Source organism: Dunckerocampus dactyliophorus, chromosome 4, assembly GCF_027744805.1.
Source record: "Dunckerocampus dactyliophorus isolate RoL2022-P2 chromosome 4, RoL_Ddac_1.1, whole genome shotgun sequence".
Taxonomy (NCBI): domain Eukaryota; kingdom Metazoa; phylum Chordata; class Actinopteri; order Syngnathiformes; family Syngnathidae; genus Dunckerocampus; species Dunckerocampus dactyliophorus.
In genome coordinates, this window is record NC_072822.1 from 3,417,917 (window position 1) to 3,434,363 (window position 16,447).

At 41.7% G+C, this 16,447-nt stretch overlaps 3 protein-coding genes across 7 annotated transcripts in view; 2 read left to right on the forward strand and 1 right to left on the reverse strand.

Moving 5' to 3' along the window:
- Positions 1-10,488, forward strand: part of wdr31 (WD repeat domain 31) — a 25,414-nt gene extending 14,926 nt beyond the window's left edge. For 2 of the 5 annotated variants that reach the window (XM_054773052.1, XM_054773053.1), the window contains 9 exons: positions 1,251-1,311; positions 5,251-5,383; positions 5,481-5,555; positions 5,622-5,766; positions 6,301-6,401; positions 6,522-6,589; positions 7,399-7,540; positions 8,288-8,450; positions 8,516-10,488. In XM_054773052.1, the coding sequence (XP_054629027.1) occupies positions 1,251-1,311; positions 5,251-5,383; positions 5,481-5,555; positions 5,622-5,766; positions 6,301-6,401; positions 6,522-6,589; positions 7,399-7,540; positions 8,288-8,450; positions 8,516-8,712 (1,085 nt within the window). In that variant the 3' untranslated portion in view covers positions 8,713-10,488. Of the gene's footprint in view, positions 1-389; positions 685-862; positions 1,106-1,250; positions 1,312-5,250; positions 5,384-5,480; positions 5,556-5,621; positions 5,767-6,300; positions 6,402-6,521; positions 6,590-7,398; positions 7,541-8,287; positions 8,451-8,515 lie in introns of those variants that run through there. The other 3 variants (XM_054773055.1, XM_054773054.1, XM_054773050.1) reach the window with 3 other exon arrangements.
- bri3bp (bri3 binding protein) lies at positions 9,483-15,189 on the reverse strand. The gene is made up of 3 exons (XM_054773057.1): positions 14,882-15,189; positions 14,109-14,211; positions 9,483-12,562 (listed from the first exon to the last, which is right to left on the reverse strand). The coding sequence occupies exons 1-3, from the start codon at positions 15,059-15,061 to the stop codon at positions 12,150-12,152; spliced, it is 696 nt and encodes a 231-aa protein (XP_054629032.1). The 5' UTR covers positions 15,062-15,189; the 3' UTR covers positions 9,483-12,149.
- A 569-nt stretch (positions 15,190-15,758) lies between these two features.
- Positions 15,759-16,447, forward strand: part of stpg2 (sperm-tail PG-rich repeat containing 2) — a 64,648-nt gene continuing 63,959 nt past the window's right edge. Inside the window, exon 1 of the mRNA XM_054773059.1 lies at positions 15,759-16,420. Within this exon, the coding sequence (XP_054629034.1) occupies positions 16,315-16,420 (106 nt within the window). The 5' untranslated portion in view covers positions 15,759-16,314. The remainder of the gene's footprint in view (positions 16,421-16,447) is intronic.

Consider the following 16,447-nt stretch of genomic DNA (forward strand, 5'->3'; position numbering starts at 1 on the left):
CCTTCACATTAATAAATGCTTTGTGAAAGGGGACAGTTTGATGCTGGAACAGATTAATTTCATGTCTATAAAATCAGACCCGATGACATATTGCATTCGACGCTCGAGGTACAGGCGACTAGGAGATGGAAGCACAGGGTAAAACAAGCAGGTCGTAAACACGGTGTTTTAAAGTCCTAAAAAGTGCAATACAACCAACAGTGACGTGCACATGTGTCTATAAAATATAATTTGTAGTTTGAGAAGATTATTTAAACTCCGTTTTTAGGTGATTCTTATATAAATCAATGTACTGTACAGTGTGTTCAGTTTTTGAAACAGGAACAATGGCGAAGCACACGCTTTTATTTTGGAGGCGAAGTCAGTCAAAATACTTCCGGTCCCTGTCACGTGGCCCCGCCCTTGCCTAACTACGAGAAAGCGTCCCTCCTCCGTCTCCACGGAGAGAGCTTGTAACATCACGCTGGTATGCTTTCCCCACGGACGCAGAAGAACTTTTAAATGCTATGACAGCCCGCGGGAAGCCATTCGGGGATGTTCGGCGCACGACTCGACAGAGTTTTAACGCTGTTTTTCCGCGGAGTGAGCTTGACGTGAGCGGTAAAGATTAGTTAGCATGCTAGCGAGCTAGCCACACACAGTAGCCTCAGCATCACTGTGGGACAACGCCTGGCTGGACGGCAGGTAAAACTAAACTCATTCAAAAACGCCCCCACAGGCATTGCGTGCATCGTTGCACCTCACAATTATTTACCATTCTGCATAAATGTTGCATAATCATAGCCAGGGTACCTCGGAGCAGGTGTTTTGTAATGCTTTGTGACAGTAATGATGCGCCTCTAATAGGATTTCATTCTTTAAGAAGTGCGGCAGGAAGACGAGGAGAGGATTTGAGCTGTGCATGTGTCTGTCAGACTACGTGCTTGCGTGTGGACGGCTGATTATAATCTCACCTGGCCGTAAACACTCACCAGACAGCATTAGGTACACCTGCATCATCGTCATAGAAGTGTTCATATAACTATGTTTATTGTTCTAGAACTGCACTGCAATCATAGCAACAATCCCACAACTCACTACAACTTGTGGATCTCATTAGATGCAGGTGAACCTTATATTAAGTGATGTGTATATTTATCCCACAGCACACTTCTTGGGGTGAATGTGTGTTATTAAACTGCTTGCGTTTGATGTATTTATTTTCTAGCATTGCATTCAACCGTTACTGTGTTTATCAACGCCCTTTACAGGGTCCGAGGCAGGCATGGGCAAGCTCCAGAGCAAATTCCGCAAGAGGTCCGAGTTGTACAGGTGAGACTTGTTCTTCTCAAACGACAATATGAGTGTGAATGATACGTGCTGGCCCTTTAAGAAGAATTGCATTGTGGGAAGTTGAGTGTCTCTCTCTCTCTCTCTCTCTCTCTCTCTCTCTCTCTCTCTCTCTTCCGTCTGTCATCTGTCTGCACCGCCCATTGTTTTCTGCATCCTGATTGGCTGTAGACCAGGGGTGTCCAAAGTGCGGCCCGCAGCACAGTCTGGAAACTTAATGAAAAAACAGCAGCAGCAAAAATGGGAAAATCAATCAAATGTCAAAATATTAAGAGAAGAGTTGTAATTTAGCAAGGAAAAAAAGCCATCATTGTCATTTCAGTAGCATGAACTTGAAATATTAAAGAAAAAGTCAAAAACAATGAATAAAGTTGTAATTTTTTGAAAATTTATAACATGGGAATAAAGTCAAAATATTAGGACAAGAAAATATACAAAAAGAAAGTTGAAATATTCTGAAAAGTATACCAAAAAATTAGCAGCAGAAATAGAAAACAGTAGAAATGTTACCAGAGTAAAGTCAAAATATTAGGAGAAAATGAGAAAAAAAGTTTCAATTTTATGAGAATAAACTTGTAATGTGAGGGAAAATATCATTTTTGGTAGTAAGAATGTTGAAATAAAGAAAAAATGTGTGATTTTGTTTTAAAAGTTAAAAAATACAATGGGAGTAAAGTTACAAGTACGAGAAGAAACTTTACAAGAGGAAAGCTGAAATGAAATAGTTGGAGATAAAAAAAAGAATGAAGTCGTAATTTTATAAGAATAAACTGGTATTATCGTATTATTATGGAAAAAACTTCATTTTAGTAGCATTTCCCCTATATTACAAAGGTAGTTCTTTCTTGAGCTACATATACAGTAGCTTCTTGGCATATCTCCATGTGTTGCTTTACAAAATATCATAAAGTGGTCCTTGCCTCCTTTCATTTTTCACTATGTGGCCCTCGCTGGAAAAAGTTTGGACACCCCTGCTGTGTTTCCTGTGTCATTGCTAGCGTGCTAACTTGTAAATGAATCTTCGGTTCTAAGGAGGAGGAGTGCAGCGGCAGTGGAATATGCGTGAGTGAGTTAATAGTTCCTGGTGTCCGACCTGTAGGTTGGTCATTAAAATCCAAACGAAGGTTTGAACTTCTAAGAGAGACAAACTTCTAAGAGCGAAATGTGAGAAAATGTTAATGCCTGTCTGAAAAAAGTGTATCAAGTTTATGGTGAGGGGTGTAAAAAACATGTAAAAAAAAAAAAAAAAAAAGACGGCTACTTCGCAGATTTCACTTATTGTGGGCTATTTTGGGAACCTATCCCCTGCGATAAACAAGGGAACACTGTATACAACACACATTTCAGCACATTTAGTTTGCACGCCGTCTACACCCTGAGTGGTGCAGAATAGTTATTTTTTCTTGACACTGATTTCCCCTAAATGCTGGAATAATTGCCTCTTTAATTACATGAGCACTGTGGATATCAAATTTAAGTGATATCAGCTCATACTTGCAGGAGGGCTCCCAAGTTATTGCAAAAGCACAGTAGAAGCACTAAGGCGGGGTGTCCGAAGTGCAGCATGGGGGCCGTTTTTGGCTCACAGCTTTTAAAAAAACGTTGTAAAGACCCTCAAAGTAGTAATTACATATAACATTTATCCTTAGACATTACACTAATAACTAATTAACTATTTGGGACAATCATAACACCTTGAGCACTGCGGATTCTTCTCTTGCATCGCATTTTTAACTTTAACTGTCACACACGTGTCAAAAGAAGTTAAACACTGTTCAACTTCAAAATTTCAACACAAGTTAGATAAAGTCCCGACTGCGATAAGTGAATAAATGGAATATTTTTGTAGGTATGGCATGGAAAACCTGATTACGATCAGATTTTTTAAACATTATTGGAGCCTTTCTTGACATGAAAGAACACCCCTACAGGCACCTTTACACTCATATTACCCAATGTAGTAGATATAATCAGAGGAAATAAGCCATTTAAGACGGTTTACGTTGTAGGGGAGCAGAATCTGTGGTGGACAGGAAGTGACATCCGGGGTTCAGAGTTGAGTTTTAGCTTGTTGTGGGCTATATAACAGTAACCCGTGTTATTATTACTGACGCCACCTGCAACGCGGAGGTTATATTTTTGCCGGCATTTATCTGTCTGTGTCAAAATAACTTGAAATTATGGAAGAACTGATTACATTTTGGGGGTGATCCGGATCACCGTCTGGATCCAGGAATTTCATAAAAATAATTTGTGCGTACAACTGCACAAAAAATGGTCAGAGCACTTGGAAAAAAAAAATACAGGGCAATTTTTCCTATGGGTTCCAGAAAATATCAAAGACTGATCCAAAAAATGTTGGATTATTGTTTTGGTGCGAATCACAATATGCAGGGAACTATGGAGCTTGGCGGAGGTTCTGTAGTGATTATGAGATCATTTGTTGTGAGATCATTTAAACTTGCAATAAAAGCCTGTTGTTCTGACCACCAAGTCTGGCGCTTGTCTCACCGGACAATTACTGACCCTTAGTGACCAATGTAGAATATGGTGGTCTTAAGGGTGGATACTCCATTTGTATTTTTTTTCATTTAGCAATTTTTATGCGTGAAAATGCTTGATTTGGGAAAAAATATGTACAATTTGCTTAAATATGCAATTTTTTTGACTAATAATCGGTTGTATTAACCACTTGATGGCCATTGTTTGTAAATAAATAATTTTTTTAAAACCGCGATAGTGTGAGGGAGTGATGTTCAAACCGCGATGTAGCGAGGGACGACTATAATCTATTATGTTTAAACTGAAATGTATATTAACAATATATATATTAACCATATAGGCCGTGGTCGGCAACCTTTAGCATCAAAAGAGCCATTTGACCTCCTCTTCCGGTGAAGAAAAATGGTCAGGAGCTGCAAAACATGACAGTTTACAAACTTTTCAAAGTTTTAATCTTTTTACAACAACAGAATTCAACTAACAGAAGTGCAGAGTGCGTGTGTATTTTTCCGTTTTCTCCCAATATTTTTCTTTTGAGGCACGTATTCATGTAGCACACTTTCAAGACATCCTTTTCGTGTCTCAGTGAACACACTGGCCGCCCTCCCCCTTCCCTTGCTCATCCAATCAGCAGTCAGAACGCAGTAGATGCATTCACTGACTTGCGGTGAGTCAGATATTTCAAACTCTTTTAAAAAAATGCACATTTCCTCCACTTCAGTGTTAAAAAACCCATCAGAGATTCGACATGGGAGCCGCAACAAGAAGGCTGAAGAGCCGCGGGTCGCCGACCCCTGATATAGGCAATGTTTTTAGAAGCTATTGTAACATTCATGCAAGTGTAAAAATAAGTTCAACACCGTTGACATGAAAAAAACAGTGAAAGAAACGGTCTTGATTTTATTGCGCACGTGTAAAAGGAAGCAAACCACTGTTAGCCTAGGTTTGCTAACGAGTGAGATTTGGTGACGTTGGGGGCATAGAGTGTGCCGACTTCACGTGACCTCCTGTCAATGTTCTTCCCCTCCTCTTGGACTAAGTGGAAAAAAAGCCAAATAAAAAGCAAAACACAATCACAGTTCCTCCTTTTGATGTTCGCCAAACTCAGTAATGCACTAAAAACATAAATTGGGACTATTGCATGCATTATTTGAGGTACTATTTGTTGTTACATGCATATGTGTAGTATTCATTTATTTTTATTAAATATATATATTTTTTATGACACACGTTTCACCTTTTGTGCTTCAAATTTAGTTGCATTTATTTGCAATGAAAATAAAGAAATGGTATCTAAATGAGGACCATGTGCAGGTGTATTTTTCCCCAAACGTCTGGTGGCATTGTGAATTGTATAACCTAAGGGCATTTGACTCCTAATTCTTTAAGTTTTGTTGTTGTGTAATTGTGTTGTGTTAGGGCCTCTCAGGAGGAAAATGCAGACACTACATCAGACAGTCAGGTGATGCACTATGAGCCCGCCCATCACGGCTCCATCAACACCGTCGCCAACCTGAGTCCTGATCTGTGTGTTTCTGGTGGGACCGACCAGGTAACACTAAACTCAATTGCAAGGATTACATTGAGGATTGTCGATAAAACACGAATGAGTGTGTGTGTGTGTGTGTGGGCGTGTGTGTTCCATCCAGGCAGTGGTGGTGTATGACTGGAAACAGGGACACGTGTGTCAGTCCTTCCAGGGTCACAACAGAGAGGTTACCAAGGTAACGTCAATGCTGCTCGTGTGAATCCGTCACCGATTTAACACCGACGCATTGTTTAAAATCCAGGTGGTGTGTTATCCGGGCAGTACGTGGATCTTTAGTGCCTCACGGGACAAGACTGTCCTCATGTGGGACCTGAACCAGGGGGACGAGCCTATTCAGGAATTCAGCGGGCACGAGTTGGTGGTCAACGGACTGGCTGTCAGCCCTGGTATACACACACACGCACACACACACTCTCTGTGGCTGTATGTCTCTGTCTTTCTCAGAAGCCTACTTCCCTGCCTGTCTTCTGTACCCTAAAAGTACTGTAAATTCCGGACTATAAGCTGCTACTTTTTTCCACATGCTTTGAACCCTGTGGCTTAAACAGTGGTGCAGCTCATTTATGGCTAAAAGAACCACAGGTGCCATGATGCTCAGAGGGCAGATTCAGGAAGTAGTGAAGTGGACTTGAGTGAATCCTCTTCCTGCCTGGTTGGAGACGAGAGATGAGGAAAACAGACATGCATGCACGCGGCAATATATGGAGGCCGGAAAAATGGTCAAGTGTGATTAATTAATTTATTATCGCGAGGGAGTTATTTTCTGAAGGAGAAATCTTGTCACGTTTTAATCTCACGAATTCTTGTGACACCAAATGTTTTTTTTCCACTTTAACTTTGGCAGGTGTGGCTTACATACAGGTGCACTCAATTACCAGGATTAAGCACTTTAACAAGCATCATCATATTGTGCTTTGCAGACGGGCGAAAACTGTGCACGGGCTCCCGAGACAACTGGATGTGCCTGTGGGACATCGAATCTGCAAAATGCGAACAGAGACGCAACATCTCGAGGAACCTGGTGAGAACAATCAACTTTGTTGCGTTACGTGCACTCTCGCATGCCAAGAATGCACATGTTTTTAAAAAAATGGAAAAAACTATGAGATTGTGTGATCTGCTCCTTGTCATGGCTGTGCAGGTGACTCACGTGTGCTGGGTGCCAGAGAGCTCCTCAGTAGTCCAGACCTCAGAGGACAAGACCATACGGTACAGACAGGTTTTGCCACCTAGCAACTATGCAAAGCAGCTAACATAAGATTTAGTGAGACACACTTAGGTATGAAACTACAGTACTGTCTCGATGACTGCATGAGGTGCTTTTTGTCTTCCGGCAACCCCGCCCCAAACTACACAGACGTGTGTCAATCACTATCAAAACTAGCACTGCCGGTGCAGTAGGGAATGCACCCATTTTTACATCGGGGAAACCAAGAAGCCACTGAGCAGGCGCGTGGCACAACACAGACACTTCAGGTCAAGACTCTTCTGTCTACCTGCACCTCAAAGACAAAGAGCACTACGTTAAGGTTGAGAAGCCATCTCAGAACAGAGGGGGAGGTCTGCGACACCACCTTTCTCCCACATGCCTGGATGAGCGCGAGTATTCACAGGCAACGCTTTGTTCTTACACCTTTTTTAAGACGTTTTTGTTTTCCTTGTCACATGTCGGCATGGCCACTCGCCAGCCAGAATTTCTGAGACCATCATTGGTACCCTGTCGGCTACTTACAAAAATAACTGGTCACACCCACCTGAAAACACAAAATAAGGAAAGTAAAAGTTTACCCATACACAAAAATACATTTAAATACACATTAAAAATAAAGAAAAACAGTGCAATCTAGTGGGGGGCAATGCAATCTGTACGTCATTTTAGCATACATTTTTCATAACAGTGTCCAGCGTAATGGTATCACCACTTTTTGTGACGAATAATTCGAAAACAAGGACTTTATGGTAACATCTTTTCACGTGTTTTGGGGGTCGCTGTGATATGTTGCTATGAATGTTGACAGGGTGTGGGACAGCCGCTCGTGGAAGGTGATGAACACGTTTCCGGCCAAGCAGTACATCCAGACGCACTGTGACGTTTCTCCCAATGGAAACTACCTGGTATCCAGCAGCAACGGCTTTGGGGGCCAGGGCTGCGAAGCCACGGTGAGACGCCTCAGGTCCTGATTGACTGTTTCATATTTAGGACGTGTAGTGAAGAGAATCTGGAGTGCTTTGCTTACACAAACCCAATCAAGGCAATATTTTTTTTTAGCTAAATGGGAAAGTTGTAGAAATCTACTGGGAATTTTCCACCTTGTTTGCACAGCCTAAGCCTTTTTTGAAATGGACTCCTCGCAATGTGAACAGAAGAACGGATTGACTCCCTTTTCTGTTGGTTCACGTTTTGGTCCGCTAGAAGACTCAATTTATTTCATTTGAAAACGGATTGAGTTCTAAAAACATCCCAGAAGTGGATCGGAAAGTGAACCAAGTGAAAAGGGAGTCAATTCTTTTCCTGTTGACATTACAACAGCGCATGTAAACGTAGCTACTGAAAGTGCACATGAAACCGCTTCAAGCCTCACAGGGGTGCAATCAAGACAATTGCAATTCAGGTTTAAATGGAGTTCACTGCGTTCACATTGTGCGTTGTCCGCTTTGTGGACTTGAAGACTGCAATGGACATCTCCGGAAGTGATCTCACTCTGGTTTATGTCAAGTGAGTGTCCATGTGCACCGCAAATGTGGACAAGATATGGATCTAGCAGTTCTTTTTGCATTTATATTGCAAGTTAATCTTTATGGCTCAAAGCACTGTGAGGTGAAATTGAACTTTTGTTCTGATTGCACAAACTGCTCCCTCCACCGTGATATTTTTATGTGTGTCATGTTTTGGTCTACATCTTGAAGCTCTGGGACCTCCGCCAACCAGGCTGCAAGGTGGTGGAGTACCGAGGCCACCTGCAGACCACAGCATGCTGCGTCTTCCTGCCCACGTCTCCAGGGGACCCCGCTCTGGTAGCGACGTCCTCCCACGACAGCTCCATCAAAGTCTGGGACCAGAAGTCAGCAGGTATTCAACACACACATCCAAGCTTACATTATACAACGTTTGAACCGTTTCTACGCCCTGTCCAGTCTGCTTAGGAACGCTGTCGCTGGATGGCGCCGGTCCTCTGGTGTCTTTGGCACCCAGCGACTCGTCCAATGTGCTGTGTGCCAGCTTCAACAGCGGCCTCCATCACATCCAGGTCACCCACGGATCAAACCAGGTTCAGGGTTCCGGGACAAGTGGAGCGAGTGACCTGGACATTAGAGTGGTGTCCCGCTTCTGACAGCCTTTAGCACGCATCATGTCTTTTTCTACAAGCAATTTTTTTAATGACCAAAACTGATGGCCTGAAGAGGATTTGGTTCTTTCCTTAGCCAGGTGGACCCATTTTCTATGGCTGACTTAAGTGCAAAGATGGACTACACCCTCACAGCCTGTAGCAGCTGCGTGAAAGTCAACTATGTGAACCACTGCACCGACGAAGGAAGGTATACTTGGATATATTCTCAGGAGGTAACATTTTTGAAACAGCCAAATAGAAAGTTATACTTTTGTAGAGTAAGAATATCGTGTCATGTAGCCTCGCTTTAGCTTTTTAGTATTCCAACTGATACGTATTAAAGATGAAGCATGTTTTTTTTTTTAATTACCAAGCATCTGGTAGGCACATAAAACCTATGCATCATCATTTACTACTATTCGTTTTTTTTTTAGCTAAAATATTGTTACACTGAACAAATGGAAATAGAATTCAAGTAACAAAAAAAAATAAAAATAAAGCAGCTCTGTGACATGACATACTGCAAATATGTTGTCCTACATTAAGCAGCTGTTGGGCCACATCGTACAGTAGCAATGTCTTGAATGGAGAAGAAATGACAGTGAAGAATTTAGTGCAGTAGCACTACCTAGTGGGGAAGCTGGTCAATTACAGCTTCAACAATACGATAAATGTTAAAATCACCGATGTACAGTTAAACACACTGATTATATTCCAGATAAAATCTCTGCAATTTACAGCCCATATTTAATAACAACACATAGGAAACTCCATCCTCCTTGGGTCATTTAATTCATTTAAACAGAAGTCATTCTCGGTTGGACACACAAAACAGAAGCTCTGACTGGCTACCAACATGTTTGCATATAAACACACACACACACACACACACACAAATCACAGTTTTTCAACTTTCCACATAGCCTATCCTAAGTAAACAATTTGGAAAACAGGTTTTGCATTTTTAATTGACAGAATAACTTAAAAAATACATTGATTCAAGTTGGCACATTAAACAGGAACAAAGGCTAGCTATGAAATCAGGATAAGGATTTCTGAAGAATAAATAATAAAGATTTGCCAGCAAGTTGCTATCTTATCTATGCAGTGCTGCTTAGTTTCCCATCGCCGTTCAACACTTAAAAAAAAAAAAAAGACCCCTTTACAAAATGCATATGACCTTTGTAAACGTGGACTTTTCACCGCGTAACTACTTGATAATGCGTGCCTCCACAAACCGGGTTTAAAAACCTTCTTGCACCTATAAATTCACCTTCATATATACTGAATATAAAAAAACACATGCTGCTGTTAAAGAGTACTAAAACATGCACTTGCAACAGAAATAAGAGCTTCAACACCAGGAAGAAGCCTGCCTTCTTTCCCATAAAGATCATTTTTACACAGTTCTTCCTTCATATCAGCCAAAGAGGCTCAGTGTACTGACTTGCCTACAGTTCAGTAATTAGTGCAATAAACTGCAGACTCAAAATGCATGACCCCCACCCTCTTTGTAATGATGAATTACTGGAACTATGGGGACTTTAGCTCATTAAAACTATGTTATTTAGTACAACTAGACTTGAATCCAATAAAACGAATGAACACATCAGTGTGTAAATATTAGTTGCTTCTTTGGATTAGTGGTGTTCTTATTCCTCAACATTTGGCTGATATGTACAAAACGGTGCCCGAAGAGTCCAGAATGTCTCAAAGTGAATGTTAGTGAAAAACGGACAGAAATACAGAAAAAAAGCCACTGAAAATTACAAAATGTTGCTCTCTCTACACTGTAAATTCCATGTTAACCTTACTTAAAACAAACAAACATGCAAGTAAATGGAACTTAATAGTTGTAGTTGACCACATTAGATGTTTCCGTTTTACTTGCTACACTCAAGTGAGATGATTTTTTTTTTTTTTTTTTAAACAAGTTTGTTCTACTTATCGGAGTTGAGAGTGCTATTGGATTTTACAGTGCATCACGCATTAAAAGCAACTTTAAAGGAAGTACGTTGTATTAGCTAAAAACATCAAAGAGGACACTGATGGGAATTTAAAATGCGTTGTCCGATTAGGTCCCTGAGATACTTACTGTGTGTATACACGTCTTCTGTCGTCTAATACAATGCTGAGATAAAAAAGGTGATGCAGTCAGTACATACACTGTACACTATACGGACTGAAGTACTCAAGTGTCACACCCTCCGAATGACTGATTCTCAACTGGTGGGTCGCAGGTTTGTCATGACCCAATGTCTGTGCGTGCACCTTGCATTCTTGTCTGTGCTATTCGCTTGCTACGCCGCCATGAGGTGCGTGCCATGTTTATGGTTTGAGCGGGAGGGGAAGGGCATGGAGTGGCGACTTGCTGCGCCGTCCGTCTGACACCCAGCTGCAGATATCTACTGGAGAAGACAGCGCCATAGAGAGAGACAAGTGTCTCACGGCTGCGGCCCATGTTGTGTTGTGAACAGTCCCCTTTTAAATATGACATTTGGGAAGTGTGAGTTGAAAAACGGGCCGGTGAAGATCTGGGTTTGAATCTCTGTTGGGGATCTCAGTGTGGAGTTTGAATGGTCTCCCCGTGTGTGCGTGGGTTTTCTCCAGGTTCCTCCCACATTCCAAAAACATGCATGTTAGGTGAATTGGTGACTCTAAATTGTCCATAGGTATGAATGTGAGTGTGAATGGTTCTTGGTCTATATGTGCCCTGCCATTGGCTGGAGACCAGTCCAGGGTGTGCCCCAAAGTCAGCTGGGATAGACTCCAGCATACCTGTGACCCTAGTGAGAGTAAATGGCATGGAAGACGGACGGAGGGATGGTTGAAAAACGTTCGCATTTTGGGTCAGAGGGGTGATGGTGGGTCCCACAACCAAACCAGTTGAGGAACACTGCTCTAAATCATTCATTCATTCATTCATTACGAAGGGACACCTTCTCCTACACACTCCAATTTTGTGTTCCAAGAAGCTGCAAAGGGGTGGTCTGAAGTCCACATTTTCCTCCAACTTCCTTTTTGTGTGTCCCAATACTTTAGTCCACATAGGTACAGGTGTAGCAAAACCGGAGGTCCTCGGGTCAAATACTATTGGGGACTAATACTACTACTCCTAGCACTATTACTAACACGATACAGGAATGATAACAAGAAATAAAACAGTAGTATCACCAACAACAATCAATGTACTGATTGGCCCAGTATTGTACACACTGTAGTACATCTCACCAGCTTCAAAGTTGTGGAATAACAGATTCAAACACAAACGAGGCAGCTTCAAAGCCCAACATGTGAGCTTCTCTTTCCACATTTTGAAATGCTGGAGGCATCAAAAAGTTGTTTTGATGATTTCTTCACATTTCATTCAAGCATGTTAAAAAATAAGAAAAGATGACGTAACTACCGAGAGGTGTTGCAGACGGTTGTTTCCAGTGCTTCTACTCCACTCGCTCCAGGCCGTCTATGACCCGACTCAGCCTGATGTTGAGCAGCCTGATCTGCGTGTCCAGGTGGTCGATCTTCTCCTCCAGCGAGCCGCCGCCGCCGCGCCGCCAGTACACGCCCACGGGCCCTGTCATGAAGTAGAGCGCCATGATGACGCACAGCGGCAGCACGGCCCGCTCGGGGTCGCCCTCGAACTTCTGCAGGACGTAGAGGCAGGACAGGGCCAGGAGAGCCACGCGCGCCAGCCAGAAAAAGCGGCCGAAGATGGCGTGCAGCAGGTAGAAGACGCCGCCCAGGAACATTGAGAGGGACCAGAAGGCCGCCAGGACGCCGGCCACCAGTAGGAGGGCACGGGCCGGCGAGCTGCTGAGGGATGCTGGGCTGAAGTAGTGGCTGAGGTTGGACGCTGCACACGGGAGGGAGCAAGGTATCAAGTCAAAGTACACACTCATTCACATTCTCACACTTCAAATAGTGGCTGGCTAGTTCCATGTTTTGCTACATTTAACAATAGTTCAGCATTTATCACAATTCTTTGATTAAAAGACGACGTATTCGGCTGCTACAGTAGATCCCCGCCATCTGCTCCCCTGCATATTAACAGGATTTCTTCCTAAAACCATTTACATTTTCTGTTTTTGGTGGGAAAACTTGTGCATTTAATTTCTGAAAATATATGTAAGTGCTAGCAAAAGCACTCAAAATGTCTTCAAGGCTTTTATTTGTACACATTTAACACTTTTTTTTTTATAGTTCACAAAATATACAAAAAACAATGTAGGTAAATAAGTATTAATGCAATGTGTATTTAAAACTATTTTTTAACATTGTAGACGTTTTCCCACTCTAACACCATAATAATCTATTATATAGCAATCTATTTTTAATTATATCTTGTATTATGACACACAGTGATCCCTCGTTTATCGCGGCTAATTGGTTACAGACCCAACCTCGATAAGTCCATTTCCACGAATTAGGATCCAATATTAATAAACTAAATATTATCAGAGTTAATGAACAGAAAACTTTGACTTTCTCAATACAATTTTTTTAAACCATAATTAGAGCCCTCTAGACATGACATAGCACCCCTATAGTCACCTTTACACTCATGTTACCCAATACGGTAGATATAACCGGAGAAAATAAGCCATTTAAGACATAAATAAGACTTGTGCTTGTGTGTGCTTCAATAAATGTCTTCCAGACGTGCGGACAGGAAGTGACATCTGGGCTTAAGAGTTGAGTTTTAGCTGGAATACGGCCACAACAGTAGCCCGTGTTATGATGATGACTATTATGTTATTGTCATTTTTGTGATTCAATTATAAAATAATAAAAGCGGCGGTCAAGTCTGGTGTGTTACTAGTGACACCTAGTGGCCAGTGTAGACTAATGTTCATCAACGTCTTGTATTGCCTGAAACTGTATTTGTATTTTCAGAATGGCCTTCACTAAAAAATTAAAATTTCGCTTATGCAGACGTACAAATGAAATTTTTAGTTCATTTTTGAACGTTTTTATGTGAGTGGTCAACCACGGAACAGCAATCATGTATTAATTTTTGACAACCCGTGACAGAGTGAGGGAGCGATGTTCAGCTGCAATGGAGCACGGGACGGCTGTATTATACGGAGTATTGTGATCATCAGTATCCTAAAATACATATTAGTAAAAATAGGTGCCTTTGTTACAGGCAAGTCATTTATTAGAGGAGTCACATATTCCATTACGTATAAAAACTAATTATAATATTCCGTCATGTACTAGAGAGTGGGCTTTTAATTGTACAAATACGAACTTCAAATAATTTTGGCACCACCGGTTTCCTCAAGGGATGCGTACATTTGCGGTGTGGCGTTTATTTGTTCGAGCAGATGACGCGTGTGACGATTAATGGAGGCATGGCGTCCATGAGAGCGGTGTACGGGTTACATGTTGACACTTACAGTCGATGCCCATCACATCCAGGAGATCAGACCAAATCTTCCAGACGGTGTCAAGGAAGGAGTCCACTCCATGAACAAAGCGCTCTGTTGCTTTGGAGAAAAACTGGAAAAGAATAAACAAACATTTATCTAAGCTTAAATGGAGCACCAAACAGTAGGCCAAGGTCCATATGTCACAAAAGTGGTGGCCATTTTATTCTGGAGTGGATGTACCATTCCACCCATTAGGGACTCAAACTGACAACGCCATCAACTTTCACAAGAATAACTGTCAAAAATGAATAAAGTCGTATTGTGTCAATGTTAAATACAACCAAATATCACAATGACATCATTACGTGTAATCACTTCCACTTGTACTTGCTTATTACCTCATCGAGGCCCCTTAATAGCACATATTAGCTTTCTGTAAAATAAGATAAACAGGCTAGAGGGCACTTTAAAGTAAACATATTTTAACGACTAAGGTCGATACCTAGCATACTAGCTACTAAGAAGGGCTAATCACACCGGAAGTAGCATTAGCTAACAAGCTAGCAAGGTGAGCGGTCGACCATCACTAATGACCAACGATTTTACTTCATCCATTTGTAGAAATTTAAACGAAACGATCCATTGTACACGGTAGTTGACAGTAATTATTGATAACTATTAGAAATTAGTAGAGTGACAATACTACCACTGCCAAAATGGCACCCTCGATTTGCTTTCATTTCTTGTTGGCTATTTCACAATTAAAACTGCCGATTTGTTATCCCACATGTCAAGTTCACCTTGTACAGGCCTCGGATGTTGTCCTCCCCGAACACGCTACTCAGGGTCTGGTAGACGCCGTTAGCCGCCCGTCGGAAGCTGTTCTGGCTGCTGCTGGCCCGGCCCCTGGCCGCTTCGGCTGCCGAGAGCACCGACGCGGAAAGCAGCAAGAAAAGCAAGGATAACGTAGTTGCTTTCATGGCAGCGTGCAATGTAAACGAGGAAAATATCAATCAAGCTGATTCGTTTTAAAATAGCTGCCTTCCTCCTACGGACGTCTTGGCGGCTCAAGCTCCGAGCTTTGCTGGGATGTTCAGTTAAAGTTAGCTCGTAGATTCCAGCTTCCATAGTCCAACAACGGGGAGGCTTCAAAACAGTACAAAAGTACGATAAGTACATTCTTGCCAAATGATTCGTAGCCGAGACGAAGTTTATCGAATAAGTTAATACAGCACTACACGTCTAAATGGTGGCTAGTTTAGATATTTTCCATGTGACTTGAACGCTCCACCAAGCAGTTTGGGAACTCGCTAGCCCCCTCTATCGGCAACGTACGTAATCGCTGGTCTTCTAAAGCGAAAGGAAGAAGAATAAACAAAGTAATCTTTACAATGCTTCTTTTTCTTTTAATAAAAGGCTAACAAAGAAGCTAAGTAACAATTTGTAGGCCTCATCAACCCGTTTAAGATATATCTGCAAATTATAATTGATATAACTACCGCCGTTAGAGCAGTATTGTGACTAACATTACAGTATGTATTACAATGTGTAATCGTTGAATAGGGTGTTTATTAGAGCTAATGCCGTTATTGGCACAAGTGTATTTTTATAGCAGTGAATTATTTTTGTTAAAGATCATATAAATGTAATTTCCCCCCACAAAGAGATAATTATAAAGTGAAGACTGCGAGCATTTGACTGCTGGATTAAAATGATGTTAAAAATGCTTTCACACCACCTGCCTATAACATTTGCACTTTAATACGCTGTCAGAAAAGTCGATCCTTTGTTGCAGGAGCCACACAATGCAACACAAGACAAGATGAGAGACGGTATACATCAGAAATAAAACAAGCTAAACTACTTTATAGAAAATAAACCAAACACATAAATAAGGCAAAATATGTATATGATGTGCAAAAAACGACTGACGCCGTTTTTCTTGGCAAACGCAAACATAATAGTTGTTGTCAACCCCGGCCTCAAAAAACATGACGTGCAACCAATAAATATTAATGGTTGCAATTCAACGTTATACCGCTAGATGGCAGTATGAGACAAGGGTCGCTCATCAACGGGCTGTGATTGACAGGGTGTTACTTGGTAACCTAGCTACGGAGCGTAAAATAACACGGTGCTCACATGACGCAGCGAAATGTCGACCGTACGCGAACTAAGTCTATTAATTTAAGAGTTTATTTCTTCAAGTGGGTGAATAGTGAGTATTTGAAATATGTACGGGCGGGCTCCAAGAGTCACCTTCCTGACAAATAATGGGACCTCTGCCACTGTGGGCCCTGGATCTTACAACATCAGCACAAGACTTTCTACAGTGTCAGGTAGCATTGGTTAAAGGTGATACATAT

Coding starts and splice junctions, on each gene's coding strand:
- bri3bp (XM_054773057.1), bottom strand. CDS start 15,061: ATGAAAGCAACTACGTTATCCTTGCTTTTCTTGCTGCTTTCCGCGTCG. Junction 14,212..14,881: donor ACATCCGAGGCCTGTACAAG/GTGAACTTGACA, acceptor ATTCTTTTCCAG/TTTTTCTCCAAAGCAACAGA. Junction 12,563..14,108: donor GGATGTGATGGGCATCGACT/GTAAGTGTCAAC, acceptor TCCCGTGTGCAG/CGTCCAACCTCAGCCACTAC.